This window comes from Trachemys scripta, chromosome 20 (genome assembly GCF_013100865.1).
Source record: "Trachemys scripta elegans isolate TJP31775 chromosome 20, CAS_Tse_1.0, whole genome shotgun sequence".
Taxonomy (NCBI): Eukaryota; Metazoa; Chordata; order Testudines; family Emydidae; genus Trachemys; species Trachemys scripta.
The window spans coordinates 9,715,286-9,740,276 of NC_048317.1; the positions used below are offsets into that span (position 1 = coordinate 9,715,286).

Consider the following 24,991-nt stretch of genomic DNA (forward strand, 5'->3'; position numbering starts at 1 on the left):
AATGCAGGCTGGGGGCGAGCGGGAGGGAAGGGGTTAATGCAGGCTGGGGGCGAGCGGGAGGGCAGGGGTTAATGCAGGCTGGGGGTGAGCGGGAGGGACGGGGTTAATGCAGGCTGGGGGTGAGTGGGAGGGAAGGGGTTAATGCACAGGGAGGGGCTGGCTCTCCCCTGACCGTGAATATCCACCAGCCGCTGCCTGCCCTGGCTGAGCTCAGTTCCCTGGGAGCTCTTGGCAGGGCAGGACCAGCTGGTGCTTGACTGGAGATGCCTTAGCCGGGCTTGGTGAGTGCCCCTCCGCCCTGCCGCCCTGTGCTGGAGCCCCTGCCCCCGCCCTGCCCTAGAGCCCCACTGCGCAGCTCAGCAGAATTCCTGCCGCAAGGCTGGGGGGTCCCAGGGCCGGCGTTACGGGGTAGCAAGCAGGGCAGTTTCCTGGGGCCCGTGAAGCTAAGTTGCTTTAGCCCCTCATGGCGGGGCTCGGGCTTCGGCTTTCTGCCCTGGGCTCCCGCCAGTCTAACACCGGCCCTGGGAGGTACTAACGGGGGATGCGTGGCAGTGCCAGGCTCTGGGCAGGGCGTAGTGTCTTGTCCCTTGGGGCAGGCCATGCCCTGCTGTGGGCTCCCCTGGGAGCTCTGTTTGCTCTGTTCAGCCCTGGCAAGCGGGTGGCACCTTCGGGCATCCAGCTCTTGGCCTCAGTGGCTTTCCAGAGGGAGGCTGGAGGCCTGTGCTGAGATCTGGCTGCCCCGTGTTTGAGCTGTCTCTGCAGGGCACGTGCCAGGGAGGCGGGCGAGTGTCTGCCCTGGAACCGCTTATTTATAGCGCTATGTTTGGGAGGCAGAAGTTCAGCTTTTTGGGCTTTTTATAGCAGGTTGTTGTTTTTTTTTTTTTTTTCCCCTTCCTTGCATCCTAGTGGCCCTGGGATAACACGGGATGGGATCTAAGCTCCCAGCTGGAGAAATTTTGGGCTAGCTTCAGTGCTGTGTTAGGATCCACAGGGGAGAGCCCCGGGGGGAGCCTTCCAGCAGCCTTTACAGCCAGTCTCCCCTTAGTGAGCAGTGCATGGGGTGATCTTTTCAGATGCATGTTTTCCCCTCTGGTGTCTGGCAATGAGGCATCTCATGCCCTGGCTGCTGCTGTCCCAACTCGTGTGGCGTGTGTGTGTGTATGGTTTTCAAGTGCTCAGCGCCTGTTTATGGCCAGTTTTTCAAGGGCATTCAGCCATCAACAAGCTGAGCTCTGCTGAAAATCTGGTCTTTGGTGTCCTGGCCATATTCTAACTCTGGAACGCTCTCTCCCCCCTGGCAGTTTCACCGGCGCAGCATTCTTCTTCTCCTACACCAGCTGTTGGTGTAGTGTTGCTGTGTGCTGTTCAAGACTTGCTGTGTTCCACCCCATAGGTGGGTGCAGTGATCCTTACCTGTCTTTACATACAGGACTGTTGTGTGGCTTAATTCATGTGCGTAAAATGCTTTAAGGATACCCACAAGACAAGTGTTGTAGTGGTAGGAACAATCGCGTTTTGACTCAGATCTGCTGTGGAGCGTCTATCTAGAGTATACTGGGGAGAGCTGGTAGAAAACTTTCCTGGCAAAATATGGAGTTGCACTGAAATCAAATTTCCCTGGGGGAAAAAAACCTGTTATTTATTTGTCTTGCAATAGCATGTGAGAGGCTCAGTCAATGCACCAGGGCCCTTTGTGCTAGGGGCTGTACAAACATAGGACAAGGAGACACTCCCTGCCCCCAAAAGCTGACAATCTAAGTATATGACCAGAGACGACAGATGGATGCAGGCAGCTAGAGCGGCACCAGGGAACCAAAAATGTGGATTTTTTGTTTTTGTTTTTTTAATTGGGAAAACGCAAAAGGAAACGGTTTGACCTAGTGTTTCACTCTGATAGAACACGTTTCCTCTCCCAATTTCTCAACTTTCCAACTTTTTGCTTCATGAAAACTCTCACCGTTTTGACTTTTCCTCCTTCTTTGGGATGAAAGCAAATGTGGAAAGAGGGATTTCCTGCAGGCTGGAAATTCGATTTCCCCAGTGGCTCTAATAACCGCTCCGGAGCTGGTCTGTTAGCTCCCCTGCTGACTTGATCTCTGCCCTAGAGCTGGAGTTGAAATTCCTGCGCTCAGGACTGATCAAGGCAGTGAACCTTTCCATCAGAAATGCCCCTTGGGAATCTGTGCCTTTATATTATGCAACCCCTCTTTGTGTGATCGAACTAGGCATGCCAGACCCTGGGCAGACTCTCCCTGGGTGGCATGAAGTCTCCATGTGAAAGTCTTACTGATCTCCAGCATGTGGGGTCTTTACCGTGACCGTGCAGGTCAGAGGTGTGTGGTGGGATTAAATGGCAGGAAAGGCGGAAGGAACCAGGGCTTAGCTGGTGGAGGGTTTGGGTGGGTGGATGCTGATCCCTTCCTTTCGAACACCACAGTATCAAACTCCAGCTGTTGCCTCTTTCTCAGTCCAGACTCCTGCTTCTCATCTCAGAGGTCTCTCTTAGTTTGGCTCCAGGGAGATCTGGCTCTGCCGTAGACTTCCTGCAGGATCTCGGGCAACGTACTTAACTGCTTCATACCTCGGTTTCCCTGCCTGTAAAATGGAAATGAGACCGACGGGCCTCCGGGGGATGTTGAAAAGTTTTATTTTGTTCTCATTTGTCATGTGCTTGGAGATCCTCAGCTGAGAAGGGCTAAGTGTTCATGTGACAAGTTAGCTGGGGGTTTGTCCTGAGTGTTCCCTGGCAGGCTGGAGGGGAATTGTGGGGGGAGGGAATCCAGCTCCGAGTGTAGACGGGCTTGTCTCCAGCAATGGGCAGAGAATGGTGACTGCCTGGGGTAGGCAGGCTGGTTAACCATTCGCTTCCAATCAGTCACTGCTGGACTGAGAGGCTCTTCAGCGCCATTTGTGTCTCTTCTGTTAAAGGAAACCATCTGCTTGGGGCATTTACAGCTTCTGCATCTGACTCCAGGCCCCCTGCACTAGCTGCTGTCAACTTCAGCACCAGATTTACTGCCCTGGTCCCACCCTGGCCCCTCATTCGCCAGCCCCTGAGGCTCAGATTCTGCTTTGTTCTAGTCCTTCCCTGGAGGGATGGTCAGTCGGGAGGTGAATAAAGGCTCTCTGGTGGTCACAATGCCAGCAGTGACCTCTGGCTGATCATTTAGGGTCTCCTATGAATTAGGAATTAGTCATGGGGCAAAACCGGGGGGGGATTTTGCCCTTTCTAAGCCTTGTTGGTCGCTGGCTTGTTCGGTGTGAATGAGAGGTGGTTGGGAGCTGAGCCAGCAAAGTTTAATGGTTCTGGGATTGGCCCACCTGTTCCGGGATGAGGCTCTTTGGTTCTGGGACCCTTTATCCTGGGCAACTAGACAGGTGCTTGTTTATATGACAGTAGCACCTGGAGGCTTTGCACACACACCCAGTCAGCGCCAACTCCTGCCCAAAAGAGCTGACAAGCTAAACAGTCGAGCCACGTGGGGAAACTGAGGCACGGAGACAAAGGGGGAAGTGACATGCCCAAGGTTACCCAGCAGGCGAGAGCTGGGAGTAGAACCCGTGTCTCCTGACTCCCGGTCCAGTGCTCGAGCCGCTGGGCCATGCTGCCTCCCTGGGGACTCTAGCCCTCAGCAGCCACTGTGGAGTCAGTGTGTCAGTTGGCTGAAACTTTGACAGATTTAAAAAAAGCCTTTTTCTTGTTTTCCTTTCTGAAAAGGGAAACCCAGAAGGGAGCCCGTCCCAACGCGGGGCCGCTCAGACGCTGTGATTATTCTGAGCCACACGGAAGGCGAGTGGAGCCAGAAACGCCCTTGTGGCTTTTCCACCTCCTGCCGTCTGGTTCCTCCCCTCCCAGTTGCTCCAACCTGGCTCCTCCGTTACTCCCGAAGGTAGCACCGGCGGTGCTGGGGGCTGCCGGGAAGCATGGGTGGCTCTGCGGCACTTGATGGCCGGATTGTCTTTGTTCTGCTACCGTTGGGCACATAAAGATAAGGCGGCTGGCTCCGGTATTTTTTCCTGTTTAAGTTGCTCTTGGAAGCTCTGCAATAACCCAGGCGATTTCACAAGCTGTTCAGTGCTTTCCCCTTCCTGCAGTGATTAGTCCCACCTAGAGGCCTGCTGCTGTCTAGAAAAAGGCCCGTCTCCCGTCCTCTCCCAGTCTCTTTGCTGTGCATCTGAGCCAGCCAGGTGCCCTCCTTGGCTCCTACTCGTCCTGAAGCGCGGTGGTATCCCAGCAGAGATCAATCAGCCCGCGGCGTCTCCTTTTCCAGCCTCCTCTCTGCTGCTATGATTCAGAGGATCAGGGGCGGTCACGGTGGGGCGAGGGGGAACTCGCACCTACCTGAAAAATCACTGTGCCCCTCAGCAGCCCGCCCCACGCCACTCTGAACCGCACGACGTGTCTAGAGGTGGCATCAAAACCCTCCCTGAAACTGCAGCCCCGGCCGGCTGCCCCATTCCTCCAAGGTGCCCCCCTCCCTCTCGTCAGGGTCTCCTTTGCGGAGCGGCCCTATGCGGTAGTTAGGTTTCCTCCTGGCGCCTTGAACGCAGCCACGGGGGCGGGTGGTTCACAAGGGCATCTAGCCCGGCCCCTTTACGGGGCAAGAAAATCAAGCACCTTCCCTGCTCCCGACTGCCCTCTCTCCTCAGCTCTGGGTTGCCCCTTCGCCAATGCATTCTCCTCCTCTTCCTCTCCTCCATTCCCCTACCCGCATTGTCTTGGGCTCTGGACTGTCTGGGTGCCCATCTCTGCCATGGTGAGGGGGAGAGGCTCAGACCAGAACCCTCATCTACCCCCAATGTGGGGGCGGGGGAGGGAGTCCCATTTTGTGGGGGAGGTGGGGACTGAACAGACTCCTCCCCCCCCGCCCCCGGGGCTCTTGTCTTCCTCTCGCTCCTGAATCCTTGATCGATCTCCCATAGAGCGATACAGCAGGCAGCAGCTCTGGGGTGCCCCATCCCCTGCTGCCATATCCAGGCTCTCTGTGGCTGTGGAGCCTCGTCCGAAGGGTTTTCCTTTGCTCCAGCTCTGGCTGATGCCGCTGAGTTGGACACACTGCTGCCCGCTGGGGAGAAGATGGTGCTGGGTACAGGCCCCTCCTGACTGCATCCTCCACAGCCAGGCAGAGTGGAGCTGGTGGGGGGGGCAGGGCACCTCTCTGTGCACACAGTGCCAGGGAGGGGGAGATGGGGTGGGTGTGTGTGTGTGAATGACCCAGCTGGAGGGTGGCTTCCACTTGAGATGATGGTTCCCACTCAAAATGGTCCATCTGGGGGACGCTTGGGTGCTACATTATCTGTGTCCCCGTTCCCCCACAAACAGAACTCCTCCTGCGGTGGGACCAGGTCCTGCCCCAGCCTGCGGATGGTAGCTGCCCGTTACCCATGCAGGGCCCTTTGCCGGTGGTGGTGGCAACAACTTTCCTATGACTAACCACTTCCCTCCTCTCCTTCCAGGAGCTGAGTGCACCTTCCCCACGGCCACTGAGGACTGGCTGCTTGCGGATACGGAAGCTGGTGCCAGAGAGCCCCCCTTGCTGTCCTGTCTGGATACAGGTTCCGGCTTCTGGGTGAAGAACCGCGTCGGTGTCCTGTGGCCCACTCGAAGGACTGGCTTTAGAACAGTGTGGATTTGGGGTTCGGGGCTTTCGCGCTATGGTTCCCCTGAGGGGCCTCCCATTGCAGGTCGCTGTGCCCTGTTCCTGAGAGCCGAGGTGCAAGTGCACGAGACCATGAGGCCTGTGTCTCCTGCAAGTAGCACATCCCCCCTGCGGCTGCTGAACCGGGGCCCGGAGTATCTCCGCCGGCAGATGGAGGTGGGGAGCGGGGGCCGCACCCCGAGTGCCGTGGAGAGGCTGGAAGCCGACAAAGCCAAGTACGTCAAAACCCAGCAAGTGATCAACAGCCGTCAGGAGCCGGTGCTGCGTAGCTGCCCCCCGTGGCCTTCCCCTCACAGCAGGAGGCGCCTGACTCTCCACCAGTGTCACGAGATCTGTCAGAGCTCAGAGTTGGGCCGAGACAGCCCCAAGCAGAACGGCCCCAGGAAGCTGCTGCCTTCCCCCCAGTCCCCCGTGGCGCGCAGGGGCAGCAGCAAACGCCTGCTGAGGCCCGACTCCCTCATCATCTACCGGCAGAAACGGGACTGCACGGCCATCAACAAGGAGAATGCCAAGGGCTCCGGCCTGGTCAGGCGGCTCTTCCAGGGGCCTCTGAGAGACAAACTCCCCAGCTCCCCCTCCTCCAGGGGCCTGGGCGACAGGCGGCAGGGGCCGGAGAGAGACGAGACCCCCATGGTGTGGGTGCCGGTGGAGAAGGAGGCTGTTAGAACGCAGAGCCCAGGGGGCGGCATCTTCAGCCCGAACGCGAGCCCTGTGGCGCAGCCTCCACACAGCAGCCAGTCGGGGCCAGGCCCGAAGGAGGCCAAGAGGGAGCTGGCCCGAGGCTGCTCCCTGCCCCTCTCAGAGAAGGAGAGGTTTTTCAACTACTGCGGCTTGGACCGGGACCTGGTGGAGGTGCTGGGCAGGGAGAGGTTCGGGCCTGCTGGCTGGGACGCGGCCTCCTCCTTGCTCCTGGGGAGCGCGGGCTCGGCCGGCTCGGAGCGCAGCGGGCCGGCCCACTCCAGCGGCTGCGAAGCGGGGCCTGATGCGGAGGAGCCGGGCGCACGGCGCTGCTCGACCGTCTCCATTATCGAGCGCAATGCCCGGGTGATCAAGTGGCTCTACAGCTGCCAGAGAGCCTGGGCGATGTCCAGGGAGTCCACAGTCTGAGGGAAGGGTCCTTTAGAGACCCCGTCCTGTCTCAAGGGCTGGGGGCAGGCGATCTCCACTCCAGCTCAGGACCTGTCCCGGCACTGGTCACGCCCGCCAGTCCTGCCTCCAGCGAAGGCAATGGCAACCCCCCTGTCGCTCTCAGCGCGGGCAGGAGGCGGCCTGGGGCATGAACCAGGCAGATCGTTCGGCCCTTGACTGAACCAGACGCTCGTGGGGGTGAAGATGCCCGGAGCTGGCACTTCCCATGCTCCTGCCCTGTGTGTGCAGCTACCCACAAGCGCTTTTCTGCACTGGGGCTGCCAACTGGGGACTGTCATGTAAATGGGGGGGCCCAGGTGCTTCCAGCAATGCATGCCCTAATCCTGCTGAGCGGGGGAGGGGGTGCGGGTGACATTCACCTCTCAGGGCCAGTGTGCTCAAAACAGAGACTTTCCTCTTTTCAATATTTTAAAATGTGCCCGGGGAAGGAATTGTGCTGGGGGAGGGGTCTTGGAGCAGCTCCCCCTTGGGACTGGCGCTGGCACCTGAGCGTGGGACCAATGGGACTGGAAGGGGAGACAAACTGGCCACTCCCTGCGTCCCCCTTGACTGGCCCTTTAACCCTTTCTCTGCTGCTACGCTCTCGGGCTGGCCCCTTCACCGATGCAGCCAGCTCTGCAGAAGATGAGATCGTAAGGGCAGAAATGGACCCTTTGGCTGTGTGGGCTCCTCCCTTGCTGAGCAATCCAGGAATGGCCGGAGGCACTGGCGTGACACTAGCAGGCTGGGGTGTGTTTAGGTGTACGGCTGCACCGTGAGAACGGGATCCAGCGGTGTGGGCAGCCGTGGGACCTGGCTGTGCCAGCCCCAGGAGCCCCCCACGCTGCCAAACTTTCTTTTTTTTTTCAAGAGAAATTATTTCATTTCGGCTGGATCTGAAAAGTTCTGAATAAAGCCGGCTGTGTTTTCAATCCTGCCGCGTGTGATCTCTGCCCAATGGTGAGGATATGTCAGAGCTGCGTCCTGTCTGCGTTTCTCTGGACTCCCCCCTGCACTCCACGTGGGAGCAGAGTGAATGTGAACTGAGGGGGGCTCTGAGCCATTGACGTTCCTCTTCCCGCTAGACCTGACAAAGGGGAAGTGCCTGGATGGCAATGGGGCGTGCTGGGATCGGGGCCATGCTCAGGCTAGGGTACAGAGCATCACCAGTTCTCGCAGAGTTCAGCGTCGTTCTGGAGAATCTGCTTGCCCGAGGCTGGTGGGCCAGTTCCCTCCTGGGGGCTGGGCTCTGCCCTCCTGCGGCCCCTTCCCCCCACAACAGCAGCCTTGCCTTCGGCAACTTCTACTGGCCACCATCCCTAGCCTTGCTTCCCCCTCCCAGCCCCCGCAGGAGTAGAATGATCCTTCCCAGCCCGTGCAGATTCCAGCCTGACAGGAACCTGCCTGAGAGCGCTCTGCGGGATGATTGACTCATCCTTTCAGGAGCCCCGATCACTCCCGTGACCTGTGCCCTCCTCCAGGTGCAGGAGGGCTCTGGCGCCCGCTGTGCTCCAGAAGCTCTGCTGTGATAAATGGCTCCCTTTAATCTGCAGGGGAAGAGGAGTCAGGTTATCTCAGGGGAGCCCTGAAACAACCGACTCCTTTCATGTCCTCTGCTCATCCCCCGCCCCCCCCCCCCCGGGCAGTGGCAGCTGCCTCTTGGGGTCACACCTTCTGCTTGACTTAGAACACAAGGGGGGGGGCTCATGCCTCTAGGACTTTCCCAGCCAGCCCCACCGCTGGCTCTAGCGGAAGGGCCTGTAACCAGCCGGGAGGAATGGCTAACGGGAGAGTGGTTCTCTCGGGTGGGCCATGGAAGGGCAGCCCCTTTGGTGTGGGCAGTTAAGAGGGAAACAGTACTCTGAGTGGAAAGAGGTGGAGAGCCAGGATGGTGGGTTGAAAGGAACCCCTCTTATGATTGACTGAAAACTGGAACAGGCCCAAGCCTGTTCTGTGTCTCGGGTTATGAGTTTGTTGGGCCTCAATCTGGTTCAGCGCAGCCCTGTTTATCCTAAACGTTGCCACACCTAGCTGCCAGGTTGGGAGGCCAAGCACTCAACAGCGCTGGCCATCCACGCTTCTGGCTTTGCACTGTGCTTCCTGCTCACAGCTCGGCATGTGATCTACAGTATGGGAGTCCTGCCAACTCCTAGGGCCACATGGCTCTATGCCTGTGGCACTGGGGCCTGGCACTGCGCCAGAGTCACAGCAATTAATCCAGGTATTGCTTGAGCTGTCCTTTCTTACAGCCGGGTGCCTCTGCTGCATGGCCTGCACTGTTCGCAACTAACACCTGGATTTACTGATTACAAATCAGTATCTCACGAGTGTAGGGGGCCCTCTGAGGAGCTGGGGAGCCCCCTCTTCACCCTGAAAACTGTCTGGGACAGTCACTGTCTATTCTAACACCTTTCTGCTACGTGTTTGGGAGCTGCCTGGCAGCCCTGAATCTGAGATCTGCGAGCCAGCCACCGCTCTCCTGCAGAAAGTTACATCCTCGCTGCTGCAGCCATGAAGATCAGATGATGCTTCAAGTTAATCAGCTGGAACTTCTGAACTCTCCGGCTTGTCCCTGGCATTCTAGCTACCGAGCTCTTTACAGAGGGTGACCAGAGAGCAAGTGTGAAAAATTGGGATGGGGGTGGGGGGTAATAGGAGCCTATTTAAGGAAAAGACCCAAAAATCGGGACTGTCCCTATAAAATCGGGACATCTGCTCGCTCTATCTTTACATTTACTGAGGCCTCCTTGGAGCTGGGCTAGGCCGGTCTGGCTGGGGAACCACAATGCTCCTCTCTGGCCTTGCACTCTGTGAATGAAAACTGGAGAGTTGGATCTGTTCTTTTCAGGGTTCTTTTCTCATGCTGTAGACTTACTGACACCTAGTGGCTGCTCTAGGAACAACAACCATGTCAGGGTGACTTTAATAGAAGTTTACCATGTTGATGTTCTTTCTTTTTTGCAGAATTGGGGGAGCAGGGAGGTCGGGGGAGGCTTTATACTGTTAACGAGAAATTAAAGATTTGGGGGGGGGTGAGGATGTAAAATTCATGTAGAATCTATCCCCCTTGTGCTGGTGCCAGCAGTGGGAGTTGAGAGGCGAGGCAAGGGGTCTGTGCTCTGTAAGTGGAGATGGGGCAATACGGAGGGGTGGAGGTGCTTTTGTAGAACCTCGTTGGCCAACTCCCATGCCAGGAGCTTGGGTGGGATCCCACATCCTGTGAACCTGAAATTGCAGGGGTGGGGCACTACCGGGATAGAGGGTTCCCACCATGTCCCAGGACTAGCAGGAAGGTTAACAAGGCCCCGTGCTACATTAAAGCTACTCCTGCTCCAGCCCCCAGAGATCCCAGCTCCTGCCTGGTCTTTATCCCTTTTCTTTTTTTTAACGTGAGAAGAATGAAGGCCGGAGAGGCTCTGATTGGTGAGGTGGCTTTCCCTGGGCATATGATCTTCCTCATCTGCTCTGTAAGCCTTGCTCTTTGTGTAGAAAGAAAAAGAAATACTTAGATCTCAGTGTCAGATGCAGACAAAGGTGCTGCATGGGCAGGGCCGGCTCCAGGCACCAGCATTCCAAGCTGGTGGTTGGGGTGGCAATCTGCCAGGGGCGGCACTCCGTGTGTTTTTGCCGCCCCAAGCAGCGCGCCGAATTGCCGCCGCGGACAGCGGGGGCAGTCCATGTGCCGTTAGGGCGGCACGCGCGTTTCCACGGCGGCGGCAATTCGCCGGCAGCTTCTATGTTCAGCTGCCCGCGGCGGCAATTCGGCGGCTTCTGTCTTCCGGCTGAAGATAGAAGTTGCTACCGAATTGCCACTGCTGCGGAAACGCGCCTGCCGCCCTAACGGCACACGGACTGCCCCTGCTGTCCATGGTGGCAATTCGGTGCGCTACTCGGGGCGGCAAAAACAGTAGAGCTGGCCCTGTGCATGGGGCAAGGGGCACATGTGGGGGTTACGTCTGTCCCCCCCCTCCAGATTTCTGCCAGGTTTTATAGGCCGTGCCCTGAACTCCGCTGCATACATTGTGTGTCACCCTCCCTCTGCTGTCACCAGTCATGACTCCTCTCTGGGTGCAGGGAAGGTGAACTCTCCCCCAGGAGGGAGCAGGGCTTGTTTGGCCTGTGCACAACTGTAGAGATGTTTGAAAGGATGCGATGCAGCCCAGGCAGGAACTGAATCTGTCTTAAATTTCCATTGGTAGCCAACTCTCCGACGCCAGACCAGAGTCCGAGAGAACCTGGTGGGCGAGTGGCTCGCAGCGTATCGGCCCGCTATGCTGGTCTCTCTCTTTCTTGGGTTCCCCCATTGGAAAGTAGTTCAGGAGAGGGGGCTACATGGGTGGGGGAGCCTGCCCCTCTAGGTTATCAGTTCTGAGCTGGGGGAGATGGACCTCATGGACTATCTCACTGCTAATCCCCTCTGAGATGGGTGGCTCTACGCTGTCCTTACGCGGCCGACATGGACTCCAAGGTTGTGTATCTACAGGCATGATGTAGGTAGAGCTCTGTGAATTACCTGGCCCTTGACAGGGTGAACGTTCTCCCTCTGCCATGCTCCCAGGCAAGTCCCTCTCAGGTCAGCTCAGTGCCAATTTCCGTTGAAGCTTTATTGCCTGCAGCAGCTTATCCCCTAGGGACTAAGCGGGGAACGCTAAACTCCTCTCATTCGGCCTCGGGGGGGCGGATCCTCAGCGGGTGTAAATAACCAGAGCTCCACTGACCTCACTAGTGCTCTGCCAATCTCCACACACTGAGGATCTGGCTCAGGTAGTCTTGTTTTCCAGGCTGTTTTTCCACTAGGCTGTTCAGTAGAGCAAGGGGAAGTTTGGCCCTGTTGCTAAACGCTGCCCCCCTGGGCTCAGCTACTCTGCAACCATACTGAGTAAAAATGTGACGACCTTTCCGCTTGCGAAAGCGTGACTGTCCTTTGCAGGGCAGCCCCTAGCTTGACTCTGAGCGCCGGAGAGATGCCACAAAGAAATGATCCCAGGCGAGCCGCGTCCTTGGGATGTGGAAAAGGGGGTGGAGGGAAGGGATCTTTACTTTATACACGTCTACATATAAAGATCAGCTGAAACTCACTGCAAATGACACCGTCAGTGTTAAACAGGCACAGCGGCGGGAAAACGCCTCACTCACGCGCGCTCTGCAAATGCCCCGGCCAGTCCAACTGCAGCCCCCGTCCACGTGTGATGGTGGGTCTGAGTCGCCGAAACAGAGTTTCATGCGGGGAAGCTTGGCTGGGTCGGTTCCCTGCGGCTGGGTGATCCAGGCCTTACAAGGAGCTGTGGAACAGTAATTCACAAGCCACCATGAACATCTAATTCCAGAACTCTTCCTGCTGGAGGGGGAGTTCTTGGCACTCCTTAGCCAAACACTAACCCAGCGGCACCAAGAACCTGCTCCTTCTTATCCAGGCTTTGGCCAAAGAAAGTGTCTGAAAGCCCGGCTGCCCTGGTTAGACGAGTTAGGATGGAAGCCACCACGGCCAAGCTTTTTAAAGCGCCCAGTGATCTTTGGTTCTTCATTTTCAGGTATCCAGCTGGAGCCACCTTTAAAGAGGGTCTGGCTTTTCCGAGGTGGGTGCTCTGCTCTTTCAACAAACCGGGCCCCTTTAAGGGCTCCCAGGCTCGGCACCCACAGGCTCTGGTCACTTCTGAAAGCCTTGGCTTGCCAGGTTTGGGAAATCACAGTACACAGAACTGCAGCTCCTCGGGCTCTGGGCTTCCTCCACTCCAGCCATGCAAGGATCACAAAGCGCTCTAGGTCCATGAATTGCTCAGTCCATGGGGCAGGCTCAGCCCAGTCACCTCACACCAGGCCTGGGAGGTAGCAGATAGAAAGTCTCTTGCTCACGTTTCAAATGTTGTGCAAAGAGATGACGGGACTTGTCCACAGTCACTCAATTCAAGTCAATAGCAGATCAGGCAGCCCAGGTCCTGCTCTAACCACTAGGCTGCGAGCATGTTGTACAGTACGGGTAGAGAGTGCTTAGCTCTGTGAGATGCTTCACACACTGGCGTGGTCCCAGGATCTCTCCTTGACAGTGCAAACGGTACAGAACACAAGGCGGGAGCTTAGTAGAGACCTCGCTCTGACAAGGGCTTCCCAGCAGTGGGGACCTCATTGATATCATGCAGAGGCCGGCGCTGCACCAGGGTGATCCAGAGGGGTGTTTTCAGCTGAGTTTCAATGCTTTACCTACTTGATTCTTCTGGGCATGATGGGTGCTGGCTGGACCTCCACCCTGTCCCCAAGATGCCCATGTGGTACAAGCTACCCCGAGCTCTGGACTCCCAACCCAAGTGCCGCTGTTGGCCCAAGGCAAGGGGAGCAAGACTCCAGGACAGGCTAACCCTGGATTCCCCGGGCCCAGCCACGTTCTCAGGCCCAGCTGGTGTCACTGTGAGCAAAGCCCAGGGCGACCAATGTCCCCGTGTGAACCACAGAACTCGGAGAGCGGGAAAGCCGGTGAGACGCTCTAGTCTCTCCACCCCAGGGCAGGCTGGGATCCCCAGAGGGAGAGGGTATCAGCCACTGAACTGTCCAGCCCCTTAGCTCACGGGGACAGATCCGGGGGGGGGGGGGGTGGGATACTGCAGCCACGCTGTGGGTGTTCTAGGCTGACGGATTCTTTGCAGGGACAGAAAGGGTTGAAATGCTGGGTGTTCTCCTCCCGAGTGAGCGAGAGGCCCTGTGCTGAGGCTGATGGGAAAGATCCTTCCACTCTAGTTACTCTTGGGGGCATTTTTATTCCTTATCTCAGCCAGTTTGCTGACCAGGAAGCCCCACTTGAAGGCACCCTCTTCTGGCTCCCGGAGGTCACTGCCGTTGTTAGAATAGGTGGGCTCCTCTCCCGGGGGCTCCCCTGGCGCCCCGCTGAACTCGGCCGCTGGCTCGCTGAACTCAGGCGGGGCCGTCTTCTTGTCCAGCGCAGAGGCCTGCTGCCACTTGGTGGCAAAGACATCCCAGAACCCTGACGTCGTCTTCTCTGCAGAGGGCGACTCCGCTGGCTTCGGTGCCAGGGGGCTGGAAGCAAGAGATGGGGAGATTAGGGGGCGGGGCGCGTCTGAGCATAAAGATCTGGACACACGCGGGAGAGGAAAACCAGACGCCGCACGCTGCGGGGGAGAGCGTCAAGGAGAGAAAGGGAGAGATGAGCAGCAAGAGGGAGGCGGGCAGTATTGCAACACACAGGGAAGAGACAGCGCCTGTATAGGGGAGGCACAGATAGACACACAAAGAGATCCAGGGAGTGGCAGAGACAGGATGCCGAGTCCTGGTGTCTGGACAGGCTGCTCGAGCGTGCGCAAGAGAGAGGCTGATTCACACAGACGTGACCGTAGTTTAATAAGAATCCCGGAGCCACAGGCTTCCCTTTGGCAGATGTTACTGAACCAGCCTGGTTGGGAAGGGGGTGGCTTCTCATTAAGGCACGGGGGCTACCTGAACGCCAGCCCCCGTTCCTAGGCACAGGGCCAGAACACAGGCACTAGCCCGGCTCTGGGTTTGATAGACACAGCGGAAGCCATGTGGGCACTGGGATGAACAGCTGGTTGCCGGGCTCAAGGCTCACCCTGCCTACATGACTGGGGGATGCTCGGAACGGGGGGCTTTGAACTCTCCTGGCCCAGGAGGATCTGCACGTAGTGCCCCATGGGGTGGGACAGGCAACTTCTTATTGCAAAGCTGCCGGCTCTTGGGGCTGAACTGAGGCCGCCCAGTGGGAGGCTTGAACAGTCTCCACACAGGCAAAGGAGCACATGGGAACTGGGTAACTTTTCTACAGTGTGACTGAGGTCATTTCTTCTCTCTCCTCCTACGCCGGCTCCTGGGAAATGCCTCTAGATCTAAACACTTCGCATTCAGCACTGGAACAGATTTCCACATGGACATGACCAGGACAAGACAGCAGCAGGGTGTGGGTCTCTTGCCTTCAGCCTTCACCTGCGGCCATCTGAGTGGCCCGTGCATCATGTCCCCTGGCTAGCAGAAGCAGGGGTGGGAAGATAGCCGAGGGGACTGTTGTAGGACACAGTTTCGGGTTCAGACTCAGCCATGGGGTAAGCAGGTGTAGCTCTCACTGATATCAATGGGACCGGGGTCCATGGACAGCAGGGCTGACTTTAGTCCTAAGCCCTCACCGGAATCCCGGTCACTGTGATCCTGGACTTGAGAGGACCCCTTGCCTGGCTGAGAGCTCAGGTGTCACAGGGCCGTACACGCATCCTTGCTCTGGGGGGCGAAACCCAGACACGCTTGTACCTCGCTGCCTGCAGTCTCACCTCAAAGCCACCCCTCGTCCCGGTCCTCAGGCCTGTGGCAGACCCTCAGCCCTACCATAAGCTGGGCCCTGCCTAGCTGGGCCCTGCCTAGAAGGATGGGAGCCCGATGGAGACGCTACAACCCAGATGCGAGCGTCAGTCTTACTGGTCAGCGCAGGGCTCGGGGGTCAGCAGCTTGTGCTCATCCTCCCTATTGAACAGAGACGACATGCTCCTCCAGCCTCTGGCGCCAGCCCCCTGGACCTGCAGAGCAGAGGGAGGGAAACCACTGGTCAGTGACGCTGCCCAGTTCCAGGCAGGAGTGGAGCTAGTGTGGTTTGGCCGAGCTCACGTGGGCCCCTGGGAACGTCAACGGGCCCCAGAGCTTTGCTCTATGGGACTGACGCAGCAGGAATGTATTTCCTCTGCCTTCTCCTCCTCCACACACGGACTAGCCTCACGGACACACCCCACAAAGCATCACTGTCCTCTGTCACCCTCAGCATTCTCTCCCCCTCCCCCGAAAGGGCAGTGCCTGTCTCCACTCCAGCCCCTCGTCCCAGGTTAGGCAGGGGACGGACAGCAGATTCAGAAGGGGGTCTCTGCCCCGCTCAGCCCTTGCATGCCCACTGCCCCCTTGTTTTCCATGCCCCCCTCTGAGTGACTTCACTGGCCGTTGTGCGGGTGAGGAACAGCCGGCAGAGACCCCGGGAGCCCACAGGCTAGGGGGCGTTTGCCCTTCGTCTTTGTTAGGCTGGGTGTAGGCTCTTTGGGGCAGGAACCAGCCTTCTGGTCTGTTTGTACAGCACCTGGCGCCATGGGGCCCGGGTCCAGGACTGGGCCACCTTGGTACTATAAGGACAGCACAGACATTATGACGGCACATGACCGGGTTCCACGCTCACACTGCCTGTCCCCCACGAGACCCAACCACCCCCTCCACCTGTTTATGGCCATCTGCCACCCACTGCAGCAAGAAGGCCTCCCACGGGGAGTTCTGCCATCAGGGTGGCAAAGGGGCGAAGGTTTGACCAGCTCGAGCTGGGCTGGCTGGAGACTGATCAGAGCCAATGCGGCTGGGCCAGGGAGGGGATGGCTGACGCTGGAGGGAAGATAGTGTAACGGGTGCCTGGATACAGCTGGGCACCCAGAGCCACAACACAGCACCTAATTTCTAGAGTGCTCGGTGCTCTCTGAGCACCTGAGGCTCTGATCTGACAACAGACTGGGTGCAAGCAGCCCCCAAGCCTGGCAGTGATCAGGGCCTCCAGCAGCCAGGCACGATGCCCCTGAGGGGGATCTGGGAACTCAAGTGACTTTTTTCCCCACTTGTGGTTGTAGATCTGCTGTCCCTTTCTATTATCTGCGACCTCTTCGCCTTAGGCCGGGTTCTGCACTAGCACTGGTGCTTCGCTGTCTACCTTTGGAGGGGGTCTGTTTCTTTAAGGACACGTGTAAGAAAGACCAGGTTACGGTCAAATCAAACGCATCTGTCTCTGCTAATTCACATTCATTAAAGAAACCTGCGGCCGGGGGAGCCCTGGTATTAGGGCCAGAGAGCTTGAGGCCTCCTTATAATAGCCTGGTTTGATTCCCCTGCTCTCCCGCAATACGTTATTGTGTGCTTAATCCCACATCCGGTTTTCCCCTCGGAGCACTGCCCTCTTGTTCGGGCTACAGCTCCGCTGCCTTCTTCCCAGCGCGGAGCTCTCCGCTGTAACATCCTAGCCGAGATGGGGCCCAGGCTGTGGTGAGGTGAGGGCCACCCGAGAGCCCGCATGCCCAGGGTTTGGCCTCGCTCGTTCCACTACAGGAGGACCCACCTGCCCCTTGTCTGTGGTGAAGACAAAGCCCCTGTTACATGCTGCAGCAAGGCAAACCGTGCTGCAGTGCTGGGCTGCCACAGATGCAGTAGGGTTGCCGGCCCTCTAGGACTGGCCAGGAGTCTCACGGAATTGGCATCCATGTCCCGTTGACTATTGAAAGCCATCCAGGAGATTTTAATGGGCTATTTTAAGAAAATGACATTACATCACGTTGGTGGGGGAGAAAAATCTCCCGGAATAGCTTCAGTCAGAGTTGGCAACACTACGATGCGGTGGCACCGAGGGGGTGACAGAAAGCCAGGCAAATCTCCAGGGCAGATTGGAACCTACAGAGTCTCCTGAAAACAATCCCAGTGAGCAGAGAAGCCCCAGGCTGGTTCGGCTGCGGGGTGGTGACTGGGGCCAGAGGTCTGATGCTAAGAGAGAGCCGGTCGCTCTGGGAGGCAGGTGGAGAGCCTAAGAGGGGAGGCCTTACCCTTCGTGCCAGCTGGGAGATGGGGTTCGATCCCTCCTCCATCAGAACTGGGGCATCTGTGGTTTCCACCAGCTCGGGGTTATCCCCCTGAAACAGACTCACAGCATCAGCCATGGGGCAGCAGCGCGTGTTGAGGAGGGCAGCGTGAACAGCTGCAGGGGCAGCACCTGGAAAGACTGGCTGGCTCTGTCCCTGGGTGAGTGGAGTTAGCAGCAGAATTTCTCACCCCCTAGACTCCCCTCCCACCAGTCATTTTTTTTCTCCTCCTCCTCCGGCTGCTGCCTCTGGACTCGGTCTGGTCCATGCACTAACTATTCCCCGTGCCAGGCGCTTCCACCAGAATTCCTCAGTCGTTTGGCCCTGGTCCTAGCAGAGTGTTTGACCCAGGCTCGGTGTTGTGGCATCTCCTGTCTATTCCCTACTGAACAGAAGCTCCCTTCTGCAGCTCACCTTCTCCAAAGAATCAGGCCAAACCCTCAAACCAGGGCAGGATTAAAGAATTCGGGGGCCCTGCGCACGATGGAAACGGGGTCTCCCCACCTGCCTTCACCTAGACAGTTCAGTTAGTTAGAGACTAGCTGTGAGCAAAACCAGGCAGCTGCCTAGGGCTGCAGGTTCTGTCCGGGGGGGGCTGGGCCAAACCTGAGTGGGTGGCGCTCGATCCTTCCCCACTTCTACCATAACCAATTTTTTTTCCAGTGGTTGGGGGGCCTCCCTGACATGGAGGCCTTGTGCAAGTGCACTGAGTTCACATTGGCTAATCCGGGCCTGCCCTATGTGACTAGATGGGAGCGGAGAGTCTCGTGTTATCACCTGACTCCGGGAGCTGGGGCTTTAAGGAAAACATCAAAAATCGTGCCATTTGGCCACACTGAAGATAAAGTGACCAGGTGAGGTCTCTCCATGCTAAAAGAATCGTCTCTGCTCTGAGCTCAGCGACCCCTAGAAATGTGTTTCCCTCATTTCACAGCTGTATAGCACCCACCAGTTCTGGAGTTGTACCCACCCCTCCACCCCTACTGGTCCTTCTCCCTGCTCTGTAACAAGGGCCAGTGCTGACTTCACAGGGCCAGGGCTGGGTTTGGATTTCTCTGCGCTGAAGGGCACAAACCCCATCGCTTTTGCCCCACCCCGAGACTCTCCAAATTGCTCGGATCTGATTTTTCTTTTTAATTGAATGATTCGTCAGTGCCCAGAACGCAGATCTGCCAAAAACCGGGGTAGGGCGGGCAAGCCAAGCAGAGCGTCTGAAGTGGCTGGCAGCTCTCGGGGCACAAACGCCGGGCGCCAGAGAGTGACTGGCTGCCACAGGCTGCAGCAGCAGCAGCAGAGAGAGGAACAGCACAAGGAGAAGCAGCAGCAGGGAGCGTGGTGGCTGCTGCACTGGTTGTGACCACAGCAATAGGGGCCCCAACGGCAGTTGTCCTGCCAGAGACTAGACGTGGCGGCAGCAGCAGCCGTGCTGCGCACTGGGACTCTCTGAGTCTGGGAATCGATGAATAAACCCCAACGTGGCTTGGGAGAGGCTGGTGCCAAAGGGATTGAGGGTGTGGAGCTGGGGGTTGGGCTGGGATCCCGGGGGCGCAGGGTACCAGAGCGGGTGGAGCTGGGGGTTGGGCCAGGATCCCAGGGTACCAGAGCGGGCGGAGCTGGGGGTTGGGCCAGGATCCCAGGGTACCAGAGCGGGTGGAGCTGGGGGTTGGGCTGGGATCCCGGGGGCGCAGGGTACCAGAGCGGGCGGAGCTGGGGGTTGGGCCGGGCTCCCAGGGTACCAGAGCAGGTGGAGCTGGGGGAAGTGCAGGGATCCCGGGGGCACAGGGTACCAGAATGGGTGGAGCCGGGGGCTGGGTGTGGATCCCGGGAGCGCAGGGTACCAGAGTGGGCGGAGCTGGGGGCTTGGTGGGGATCCCGGGGGCGCAGGGTACCAGAGCGGCCAGATCTGGGCGAAGTGTGGGGATCCTGGGGGCACAGGGTACCAGAGCGGGCGGAGCTGGGGGCTGGGTGGGGATCCCGGGGGCGCCGGTTACCAGAGCGGGTGGAGCTGGGGGCTGGGTGGGGATCCCGGGGGCACAGGGTACCAGAGTGGCCAGATCTGGGGGCTGGGTGGGGATCCCGGGGGCGCAGGGTACTAGAGCGGGCGGAGCTGGGGGCTGGGTGGGGATCCCGGGGGTGCAGAGTACCAGAGCGGGTGGAGCCGGGAACCCCTGTTGCCTGCCCCTATGGCTAGCAATAGAGACCAGAGGCCCCTGCCAGGGCCGTCCCTACCTCATCCTTGAACTCCTCCTCCTGCCCCTCGCTGCCCAGAGTCTGCAGCACTTTGGACTTGTAGACTTTCCAGAATCCCTGAGTCATGGTGGCAGCCGGGAGGTTGGCCCCGAGGCCCAGTGGCAGCCGCGCTCCTACAGCCGGTAGCAGGAGAGGCCCGGACAAGCAGGCTCCTTGTGGCTTAGGCGGTTCTGTCTGTGTCGTGCCTGGCAGCCTTTGGCTCAGCTCCTGTGCCCTGCGTGCCTAGGGCAGGGGTGGGGTGCCATTGCACAGTTACCCCCGGCGCTCCAAGGGCTCTGCGGGGAATCGGGGACTTGGCGGGATGCTGGACTCGCGCCTGGCACCGGCGGGTGCTTGCTGGGATCTGGTGTCTTCATTAAAATTGCAGGGGCCTCCTTCGATATGCAGTTCAGACCACAAAGAGGAACTTGATCCGGGTCTGACCCAGAATGCCAATGGGCTCCTAGACATAGGGCCGGTGGGCCTGTGAGGAGTTCTATCTGCCTGATCCTGGAGGGGCTGTCCCCTGTCCTTCAGCTCCCCCCATATCTTGCCTCCAAGAAAAGGTTCTCTCTAGCCCCTCTTCCATCCCCTCTGTCTTGTTCCCAAAGGGGGCTCTCTCCTGGGCCACAGCGACCTTCTCCATCCCACTCCCCAAGTCTATGCCTGGCCAGTCAGCATCTATGTCCCTTTGCAACAAAGGTCTCTCTCTTGCCTACTATCTGTTCCCCTGCCCCTGTAGAGGCTTCCAGCTCCCAGGGTGAGGTGCTTGCACAGCCCCCACCCCCTCCCGGGGCCCACAGACAGTGTCATCCCAGCTTGGTGGAGCTCTTGCGTTACCCTTCATTGTTTGTGGCCTGTAACTGATCCCCTCTGAGAAGGGGCGCCTGGAACATAGTATCTCAGCAACCAGCTGAAAATAGCGTCCGGCAGCTAAATTATTCCTTAGGAGTTGCTGGCCCTGCAAACCCATCTCTTCTCATTCACGTATTTAGTTTCTGCTCAGGGACCGAAAGCTTTTTGGAGCTGGGTCTATGCAAATTGCCAACAAGGGAGGAGAACTCGAAGCTGGAGTAGAAGTAGGGCAGCTAGCTGCCTGCGCTCTACGAGGAAGGGGCTTCTTGCCTGCCACACATGAGATGAAGGGACATGGAGGCAGACAGCCACTGGTGGTCCGGAGTGGCAAGACCCTGATGTCTGGTATGGGGGTGTCTTTTGTTCAGTCACCCTCCTGAGCTGCACTGTGTTAATGACAGAGGTCTGTCTGCCATCGCTACGTGCCTGTATGTATTATTGATTCCTAAGCAGAGAGGTAATGTGATCACAGGTGGCTAGCTGACTGACGGCCGCTCCTTTGTTGTGGATTGACAGGTGTATCCAAAATGCACGACTCCAGGTTTGCTACTACACTTCATGCCATTAAGACACCCACCTCCAGTGGAGTTTAGTCATGCTGAGAACCCCCCCAGCTCAGTGCAGCGGTGACCTCACCCAAAGTGGCAGCCATGCACCTCCCCGTTCCAAAGGTCACCCGCAGGTTAAAACCCTTTCACCATTTGTGCTGTTTACCTTTTGACCCTCACTTTGCTTGGGCAGAGGGAGCAGAACAGGCTGGATCACTGGTTCTTTAGTCAGTATCAGATTCTCCCCTTGCGGGGGAAGTAGAAGGTTGCAGACACTGCAGGGGAATTTACACACCCCAATCAAACACTATTACCTCCGAAAATCAAAATCCACAACCACATTTCTAGGTTTGTTATTTCCTGCCAAATGTTTTAAACACGTCAGACAGGACCTTTATGTCTCCGTCCCACAAAAGCTTGCTTTTGATTTCACCGAAATGGAAAGTCAAAGTTAGACTCACTGAGCGTGTTTAGCTCTCCCAGGGTTTTCTTTTCGGGCTTTCAAGATCAATATAAGGGTGCAATACTCCTACTAACTGCACATGTCTGTATCACTTTTCATTCAGCCAAGCTGCCTTAAAGAGTTTATTTATAGAGATCATTCGTCCACCATGCAGGCATGCCCACCTCTGGGGTGGGAGGCTACAGCTGTTTATACACAGCAAGGGGCAGGGCACATCATGGTTTCAAGCAGAAAGTGAAGTACATTAGAACATAAGAATGTCCACACTGGGTCAGACCAAAGGTCCATCTAGCCCAGTACCCTGTCTGCGGACGGTGGCCAATGCTTCAGAGGGAATGAACAGAACAGGTAATCATGCCTCACCTGGACACTGACAAATACATAGCTGGAATTCGTCTGGCTCACCTGTGTGTTAGTATTGTTAAAACAGGTATCAGAGTTATAACAATGTGCTTAGTGTTTAGACCAGGGGTAGTCAATTATTTTTGCCAAGGTCCACATTTCTTGGTCAAGGTACAGTCAAGGTGCAGACTTTAGAGAAACATTTTTCACACCATGTGCCACTGTTCAACGAACACGTACAATTCTATGTAATATACCCAGGGGCCTATTGCTTATATTTTTAGTGAATTAAATTAAAAATAAAATCAAACCACTGTATAACCTAAAAATAGCCTCCAAGAAAGATGTAATAAATTACATCTGAGACTTTGAGAAAGTACATAGAGAAAATGTCAAATAGAGGCAAATATTAGCATTAAAACACTTTCAGACACCTGTTCTAAGTTTTGAATGTGTTTTGTCAAATAAGATTATTGTAGGCATATATGTATATATAGAGATAGAAAAACTCTTCGAAACTTTTGTGGTTTATTTAATAAGTATCAGAGTATGAAAGAAAATAACACTTAGTACACATGAACTCTTTATCTTTTATGATTCAAGTCTTTCCAATAACAAATACACACCCACTTACACATGTATTAAAAAAGACTCATGAATAATTACTCTGAAATACCTGTTAAAACTGTAGTATTACTACTGAAAATGTAATTTTATACAGAGGTTCACATTTAAATTAAAATATGCGTGAATAATATATAATTATACTAATCGTCATTGGTGGGAAAAGTGATAGGTCCTTTGCTGCACAAGGGCCTTGAAGTTTGGAGTGAGTTCAGTCAATGCAAGACGAAGGCAATTGCACAGATGATTATCAGTCAGAACAGAGCGATACGGGATTTAATCTTGTTCATTGTTGAGAATGCTGATTCACACACGTAGGTCGAGCCAAACATAATCAAAATGTTAAATGCCACCTTCCGCAAGTGTGGATACATGGAGTCCAGCACAAGAGTTGTCCAGAAAGTTTCAGCTGTAGTTTCAGCATGCTGCACCCTAAGCACTTCATTCGCTTGTAAATCAATAAGCTCCAGCTATAGTTTTGCTTTTTCAACATCTGGAAAGGATGCTTTTGCTTGATCACACCAAGTGCCATTTTCTTATACCACAAATGGGTTCCTTACAAACAGGAAGATGTCTTTAATACTTTCAAATTCTTGGACCCTCTGTGGGAAGTTTTGAAGAAGTCTGTCCAGAGATGATGCCATGAGTCACGTCTGCAGTGTCCCGGCAGCTTAGCAGCATTGGGAAATGCAGCATCTCTCCAGTTTCCAAATCACTTTTGAAGAGACTCAGTTTGTTTTGAAATGAGGTGACGCTGCTGTGGAGATCCACTATGTTGTGATTTTGCCCCGGTAGCTTTAAGTTGAAATCATTTAAGTGGGCTGTCAAATCAACAAGGAAGGCCAGGATGCTCATGCTTGCGGCATCTCTCAAAAATACATGTACCTCTTCTGCCTTTTTCTCTGGAATGTTATGTACATATTCTTCCACATGAACTCGAATTTCCCATAGCCTTCTTAGTACTTGCCTTCTGCTCAGCCAGCAGATGTCATTATGAACCAACAGGTCATTGTAATTGGCAGATACTTCTGAAAGAAAGCTTTCAAACTGTCTGTGTTGCAGTGATGACTTGGACCGAAAGAAGCCGACACGTTTAATCACCATTGACAATACATTTGCATACTCATCGCTAAGCTTCGCACAAAGTTCTGTTTGGTGAATTACACAGTGATAGGAAATCAAATTGGGGTTCAGATCTTGCAGACGTTTCACAAGCCCTCTGTGAGTGCCGATCATGGAAAGAGCGCCATCTGTTGCAATTGACACAATCTGAGTTACGTCAAGACCTTTATTAGACAAAATAGTTTGAACAGAATTAAACAAATCTTTGCCTGCCGTGCAACTATTATGCAGTATAAAGGACAACAACTCCTCCTCAAATTTCTCTCCATAAAAAAAGGGACATACAATGCTAGCTGTGCTGTGTCCCTGATATCATGGGACACTTCCACTGCCATGGAAAGTTTTCAGTTTCATACACAATTGCTTGAAAATGTCTTGTGCCATCATCTCAGTATGCCTAATAGCTGTTGTGTCCGAAAGCGGCAGTTGTCTGAAGGCGTCAACAATGTCTTTCTCCTCTGCAAAATGGATTTCAGCTGTAGTAACCATGCACTGCTTAATAAGGTCTGCATTTGCAAAAAGTTTCCGGTGTTTTGCTGTTATCCACACATATCTCTGTGATGTTTCAGTTGCCTTTTCCTAAGCACAAGAAGCCTTTGAAATAATATTTGTGCTCAGAAAATATGTATCCTTCAATGAGGCGATCTTGTCTGATCTTAATTGGGAGCCCAGTGGATACTTGAGGTCAAAATCCATGTGCTTCATTTCGTAGTGCCATTGGAGGTTCCCACATTTTACAACAGCCACAGTCTCTGTACAAATTAAACATACTGGTCGACCCTTTGGACGTTGTGGCAAAATAAAACAGTGTCAGTCCACTTTGCTTTAAACAAATGGTTCTTGGTGTCGACTTTCCTTTTCTTTGCTGCCATGTTTAAACACAGTGCCATTAGACGTCAAAAGGGATGGAGGCGGGACAACCTTGGCTCACCTTTGCTCCTCCTGCAGTTCACCCCCCTCACACAGGCCAGGGAGGGAGAGGAGAAGGCACAAGAGCCGTCCCCTTGTCACAGGAGTAGAGGACAGGGAAGCGCAAAACTGCCGCAAGCCACCAAACTCTGTCTTCTCCTACCTGCCTCCTGTAAGAATGGGGCCCGCTGGGACGGGGGAGAGAGCAGAGCCTGCTTCCCAAAGCACCCCTGATTGGCAGAAAAGGAAAAAGCAGCCTATCAGAGGAGGTTGACTGGGCAACTGGGCAACAAAATGGCAGATGAAATTTAATGTTGATAAATGCAAAGTAGTGCACATTAGGAAGCATAATCCCAACTATACATATACAATGATGGGGTCTAAATTAGCTGTTACCACTCAAGAGCGAGATCTTGGAGTCATTGTGGATAGTTCTGTGAAAACATCCACTCAATGTGCAGCAGCAGTCAAAAAAGTGAACAGAATGCTGGGAATAATTAAGAAAGGGATAGA

At 55.6% G+C, this 24,991-nt stretch overlaps 2 protein-coding genes across 2 annotated transcripts; one reads left to right on the forward strand and one right to left on the reverse strand.

Annotated features, from left to right (window-relative positions):
• The first annotated feature begins 231 nt into the window (after positions 1–231).
• Positions 232–7,699, forward strand: FAM110D (family with sequence similarity 110 member D). The gene is made up of 2 exons (XM_034754084.1): positions 232–281; positions 5,458–7,699. Exon 2 carries the CDS (start codon positions 5,733–5,735, stop codon positions 6,765–6,767), a length of 1,035 nt encoding a protein of 344 aa, XP_034609975.1. The 5' UTR covers positions 232–281; positions 5,458–5,732; the 3' UTR covers positions 6,768–7,699.
• Positions 7,700–13,433: 5,734 nt separating this feature from the next.
• C20H1orf232 (chromosome 20 C1orf232 homolog) lies at positions 13,434–17,392 on the reverse strand. Its single transcript, XM_034753747.1, has 3 exons — positions 17,351–17,392; positions 15,216–15,313; positions 13,434–13,814 (listed from the first exon to the last, which is right to left on the reverse strand). The coding sequence occupies exons 1-3, from the start codon at positions 17,390–17,392 to the stop codon at positions 13,514–13,516; spliced, it is 441 nt and encodes a 146-aa protein (XP_034609638.1). The 3' UTR covers positions 13,434–13,513.
• Positions 17,393–24,991: the final 7,599 nt, after the last annotated feature.

Excerpts from the sequence above, each read along its gene's own strand:
- FAM110D (XM_034754084.1), top strand. The coding sequence starts at position 5,733 with ATGAGGCCTGTGTCTCCTGCAAGTAGCACATCCCCCCTGCGGCTGCTG.
- C20H1orf232 (XM_034753747.1), bottom strand. The coding sequence starts at position 17,392 with ATGGAGGAGGGATCGAACCCCATCTCCCAGCTGGCACGAAGG. Across the intron at positions 15,314-17,350 it reads TCTCCCAGCTGGCACGAAGG|GTCCAGGGGGCTGGCGCCAG; the intron begins GTAAGGCCTCCC and ends TCTGCTCTGCAG. Across the intron at positions 13,815-15,215 it reads CCCGAGCCCTGCGCTGACCA|CCCCCTGGCACCGAAGCCAG; the intron begins GTAAGACTGACG and ends TCTTGCTTCCAG.